The sequence below is a fragment of the Tiliqua scincoides genome, chromosome 3 (genome assembly GCF_035046505.1).
Source record: "Tiliqua scincoides isolate rTilSci1 chromosome 3, rTilSci1.hap2, whole genome shotgun sequence".
Lineage (NCBI taxonomy): Eukaryota > Metazoa > Chordata > Lepidosauria > Squamata > Scincidae > Tiliqua > Tiliqua scincoides.
In genome coordinates this window covers 64,079,113-64,085,112 of record NC_089823.1, presented here as the reverse complement: position 1 = coordinate 64,085,112, position 6,000 = coordinate 64,079,113, and the positions used below count along the sequence as shown (strand labels likewise).

The following is a 6,000-nucleotide window of genomic DNA, read 5'->3' as shown; positions in this document are numbered from 1 at the left end:
GGGGAAGAAGGATGTGATAAAAATGTCATATGTAAATAACCGTATTACAAGCACAGTGGGACTTTGGAAGAATTCACAACACACATAAAGCCAACTCCTTTAATTTAATTTCATATTCTATATTAAATATTATTCTGTAATAGCAATCTAATGTATCTATAATAGCAATCTAGTGTAATTTTATACCAGCAATTTATAATAGCTATAATTATTATTTTATAATGGCTATCTAGGGTAAATCTAGTGCATTTAGTTGCTTTAATGGATGAAGATAGATTTGGAAATAAGGATTGATTTAACATTACATCATATAGAAACTGAAGCATCAATCTACATGTTCAGAATGATGTGACATAGCCCTCTTGGTAAGATACCAGATTAAAATGCAGGTAGAAAATGCATGTACTAGAAAAGTAGCATGTCGGTGTCTAACCCCACCTATTAATGTTCTGTGTGTAAGGGATTTGATGCAAGGCAGTATTCAGAAAAATAATCGCAAAAGAACAGTATCCTCTCTCTCTCTCTCTCTCTCCCTCTCTCTATCCAAACACATGTGTGCTACAGTACACATGATAGGTACTTCCAGGAAGGGGCATGTCTGGTTCTCATGCTGACGTTTTAAAAAGCATATGTAGGTGGGGTGGCAGATAGCAAGAAATGTATTAATGTTGGGAAGGGGACTTTTTGCTTTGTTTTGAGAGGGTAACGAAACAGTGGGAAAGTTAAATACTTTCCATTTAGTATGAAATAAGTTATTAAGATTTTGGAGTAGATAAACTACATAGAATATTCTGGAAGAAGTTGTATGCACTCATATATAAATAAAATCTGTGGAATATGTTGATTTTTGCTTTAATGATAGCTATGCCGTGTTGTGTATATGTGTTAAAATGGTTTTCTGTTTTGTGTGTGTGTGTGTTTTTTTGCAATTTGTTCTTTGCTGTTCACCTGGAGTGCCATGCATTTTAACTCATCTGTCAAATTCTCTTCATTCTGAGTGAATACAATTCTGCAAGGTCCATTTCAAGAGAACTGTAGCAGAATTTGATTATGTTGTGGGCCATGGTATGGATGAATTTGGCTGTAGGGCTTAAGAACATAAATGGACTAGAAGATCTAACCTCGTTTTTTTCTTTTCTCCTCACTTCAAGTGAACAAAATGAATATGTGCCTGTAGTGAAAGAATGCAGAAAATTCATACTCCTATTTGTCTGTCAGATGTTGCCTTTGTGTGACTTCTAGTATTTTTCTATGTCTAGTTTTACGGGAACCATATACAGTCCGTGTGGAGGACCAGAAAGCCATGAGAGGCAATGTAGCGGTCTTCAAGTGCATTATCCCCTCCTCTGTGGAGGCATACATCACTGTTGTCTCATGGGAGAAAGACACAGTCTCACTCGTCTCAGGTAGGCCTTATTGAGTCACCTTCTTAATCAACTCCAGTGTTTCTTTTCCTCAGCACTTGATACTTTCTTTGAATTGAAGATAGTGAAATGTTGACCTTTTTCCATCGAAATGAGTCTTTTGCACTAACACCACTGTAATGAGGTGTGACAAGGTATTTTTAGAGGGACTTTATTGGTGTTCAGTTCTTTTTGTTTGTTTATAAAATTACAAATTACATTTGGTAGTAAACTTGCAGAGGAATACACTGATTTTCACATATAAATATGAACATGCCTGTGTGCACACACCATAGTTAGATTTTCCTCAGTTAAGGAAATATTGAGTACAGTTTATTTACCACTATTTCACCATCTTTCTTCAGTTAAATGGAAAGCATTTTCTAAAGGGACAGTGCTTGGTACATTGTATTTGTTACTGAAATGTATTGCTGTTATGTGAAGTTACTTAAAAGTGCAGTTGTCATGGCTTTGGGATGGATACACATGACCATCTGCAAAGTGGTAATTTACTATGATGTACAGATGGCTATTTTGTAAGCCAGTTATGAGACCACTGTGCCCTCGTTCCAACACTACTGAAAAGTGTGTAGAATAGTCTTGTCCGCATGGTTAGAATGATGATGCAGGTTGTCATGGGCAAGAGGGGACTCCCGTGAGAATATAGGCTGACCTAGGGAAGAATCGCCTAGTAATTAGCACCCCTCTTTCCTTCTTCCCCTTTTCCCTTTGTTGGACAAGCAGTTGAATGAAGAAAAGCCTTGGTAGAATGTAGCTGCTGCCACCAGCTCAGACTATAAGATCTGACAGAGGGAAACCATCTGCACAGAACCCTTCCCCCAGGAGAACATCTTTATCCCCCAGGAGAACATACAGTTTATTGAACTGTAGTGAAAGAATGCAGAAAATTCATAGCATCCAGCCTCAGGCCATGTTCTCCATTGAACTTCTCCTTATCCAGGAGACCAGGGGTAAAATAGATAGACCAGGGGTAAAATAGAACCAGTTTCTGGGGTGGGAGGGAAGGAGGTGTTCCTTGGCTGGGGGAGGGTGGGTGGTGGGCAGCCCTGGGGCGGATGGGGGGAGCAGGAGGCGGGGCTGGGATCCAGCACTTATGGAGTTTGGAATGGCGTGAAGCCGCTCCGCTCTCCTCGAACTTGTGCCACATCAGGAGGTGGCACAAGTTCGAGGAGACCCATTGGGGCAAAGGCGCCTTACCTAGGAGGTAAGGAGGTAAGGAGAAAAGATTTCCCTTGCCTCTGGCTGAGCTCCCTTGGCCCTCACTCCTGCGCTGGATACTGTGCAAGTCTCTTGGCTTGCCTGTTCCAGTGCAGGGTAGGATTGCACCCTGGCAAGTCTCTCTCTTCCCCCCCCCCCAATCAAAAAGCTCCTCTGGAGCTCCTGATCTGGATCAGGACTGTGTTGTGCTGGGCATTGGAAGGGTTAAAATCTTTTCTCCCTGCTTATCTCCTACTGGAAATTACTCCTCCAAACTGCTATTTATCCTTGGGTGTTGCTTCCAGTAACCAATGAAAAAGCAAGTATAGCTTGGTACGTAATTTCTGTTAGGAAGACAGTGTAGTGGGAAGTGATTAACTTCCCCCCATGCATTGTGGTCCAATTCAAATTAAGGACCTCACAGCTGCATGGATGTACCTGCAGGGGGTGTGTATGTGAGATAGAATTGGGTTATCAGAGTATACAAACTTTCAGGGGAAAATAAGGCGTTTTCTCAGGTGAGGGGGGTGCTTGCTTATGACAGAGGGGCACAAGAAAGGTAAAGTGCACACTTCTTGTCGTGAATATTTCATACAAAAATTAAAGTTAACATTCAGGAAGAAAAAGAAAGGATTCAACCATGTTGTTCTGAAGGGAAGCTTCTTGTGCAATGTGATTTACTCATTTTAGGAAGCAATTATAGTGCTCGTTTGCTCCAACAACAGACTCAGGTAGTTTGATGGCTTCTTGTTCACTGCTGCTGTTTCTCCTCTGCTGTCAGCCACTAATCACTGTTCCTTGGATCTGTATTTCACTCTTATTTTCCCCTAGCAAAGACTGCTTGTAACACACAGATGGGGGATCAACAAAAAAAAGTGTAAGGAAAAAGTGTTCATTGATTTCTTTCTCATTATGGAATGAATAATTAACAAACAGCCCACATTCTTTTAAGTGGTTATCACTCCCTAGGGTGAGCTGGAGAGGGCGAAAGCAATGACTGAAAAGGATGAATGGAGGAATTAAGTGGGGAAATGGGGAATGTATGGAAAGAGACAAAGGAGACTCAATGGGTCAAGTAACGAAAAAAGCAACTTTGTTGTACACTTAGATCTGCATGGGGAGGAGGGCTCCCACCAGGCTCTTCAGATTTCTCCAAAATGGCATTTTTCATGGCCAAGATGCATTTCATTGCTCCCCACCCCAGTTTGCTTGTATATTGGGTTGTCATGAAATTGTGCTTACTTGCGTATCCAATGTCAGCAAGTGCTTTGAGATGTATTAAATGATAGTGATCAGTCAGTAGACATACAATAAAGTTTGTAGGCTCTGCTAGGGATTTGAGGATGCTCTAGAAATTGGTATGTAATGGTTTTTCCACATAATCAGTTGAAAGAGTCCTAATTACCCCTACCATCCATATTTCTAAGAGCTGCTGTAGCATGCTGTCTGAAAGTATTCAGATTGGTGCCATATTATTCAACCTTTCATTTAAAAAAAAATCTACTAGTTGGCAATTTTTCATTATGAAGTGTATCTGGCAATCTGATGCTCCTACACTTTGCCTTTAGGACTAATAAACATCCTGATGATCAGAATAACTAACTTCAGAACAATTGTCTGAGTTGATTTTAAATTTATTGGGAATTGTTCAGTGGGACACAGAAGCTGCTCTGCCATCTGCCATTACTCCCTACTTCCACAAGTGATGGGCAACCAGCAATTGGGTTTTTCTATATCCAGTTAGGACTTTGAATCCTGGCTGTTCTTCTGATGATCACATCAGAAGTACAAAGTTGCAGTTGTATTTCTGAATTCTCTAGTCCCCTGCAAGCCTCTGAATTCTGCCTGTCCGTCTTCCAGCCCCAGAAAGTTTCCTGAGCTGGGGCAGAGGGTTGAAAGTAACAAGACATGATGATATGAAACATTACACATATGCGTAAGCTCCCTACAATAAATGTTTTGTCTGTTATCCATATCGTTCTGGTGTTGCAGCCTATTCATTCCAGGGTGGAGCCAATGCATACATTTCATGTAGAACTGCTTGTGACTAAATTTAGCAGTAGCTGATATCTTATGTGTTGATACCTGTGATGTCTGTTTAAAAACAAAACAAAAAAGCAGCGACAGCAACTCCTCTTACTACTATAGCTCCGAAAAAAGGAAATTTAGGGGTGCAGAGAAATACAAAACCAATTACAATATTTTTTTGTACCAAATATAAAACTATATTGACTGGTTAGATAGAATTGATAGTGTTTCATGAGGAATGACTGATTTTCTAAGAAAAGAAAAAAAGGTGGTGTGGAGGACAAACTGTGACCTGATAATGCATCATGGTTTGATAGAATGTAGGTTTGTGGCAGAGGCCCTATGACTGGTTGCAGCTGGGTGTGTGTGTGTGTGTGTGTGTGTGTGTGTGTGTTTTGGAGAGTTACAAAATACTATATTCTGTGTTCTGGATGATTCCTCCGATTCCAACTCTGACCTAAGAAGATGCTTCAGAAGTGCTGACAGACTTGATACGGGGGATGGAACTGATGCACTACCTCATTCATTTTAATGAAAGCATGCTTTACTGCTCAAAAGCCATTATGTGAGAAAGCTTTTGTCTATGTGCATAGTTTAGCTGTGGGTTTTAAAGTATCTCAGAGTAAAAACTTTCATTGTGAATTATGTCTAACCAGGGTTTTTATTTTGATATGAAAAGGAGTTGACGTTTGAATTTTGAATGGTATTGCCCTGTGAAGTTTTCAAAAGTCTAATGAATTGAAATAGAACAAAATTATTAGAGACACTTGCACTATTGACATGGATAAAATACCAGCATTTCAGAGACTGGAAAAGCACTCAAAATTCAGCTGCTTGTTTAAATTCTCATAACTGGTTTGTGTGGGCTACGAAGACTGGAGCAGGGCATTCAGTGTGCACCCTGAGGCAAAGGTAGTGGGAGAATCCAACCCCATGTGGCTGGCCAACTTGAGGGACCAGCAGGAGAACCTGCTGGCCTGGATCACTAGAGCTGCCTCAAATGGTTTCTGACTTGGTATGGGCATGTGTGTTCCAGCTGCCTCTGTGGGGTTGTTGGAGATAAATGCACATTGTCTTGTCACAGGTCATAGCTTGGAGTCGGGGGGAGACACCCAGCCCGGGGAAGAAGTTAGCTGCTGATCCCTTGATAATTATTAACCACCTGCACTACAGCCAACAATGCCAGTGATTCTTTCCCTGCTGCATGTCTTTTGTCTCTCCTTGTAACTACCTATTAATAAGTGGCCTGTTTCACCCATACTCCTTGTCTTGTGTGTTCATTGGGGAGTGTGTGTACAATTGACATGAATCAAGTACCAGCATTTTAGAGGCTGAAAAAGCATCTAAAATT

At 40.8% G+C, this 6,000-nt stretch overlaps 1 protein-coding gene across 2 annotated transcripts in view; it reads left to right on the top strand.

Annotated features, from left to right (window-relative positions):
* Positions 1-1,288: 1,288 nt before the first annotated feature.
* Positions 1,289-6,000, top strand: part of DSCAM (DS cell adhesion molecule) — a 300,249-nt gene continuing 295,537 nt past the window's right edge. For both annotated transcript variants that reach the window (XM_066619665.1, XM_066619664.1), the window contains exon 1: positions 1,289-1,406. In XM_066619665.1, coding sequence (XP_066475762.1) covers positions 1,304-1,406 — 103 coding nt within the window. In that variant the 5' untranslated portion in view covers positions 1,289-1,303. The remainder of the gene's footprint in view (positions 1,407-6,000) is intronic.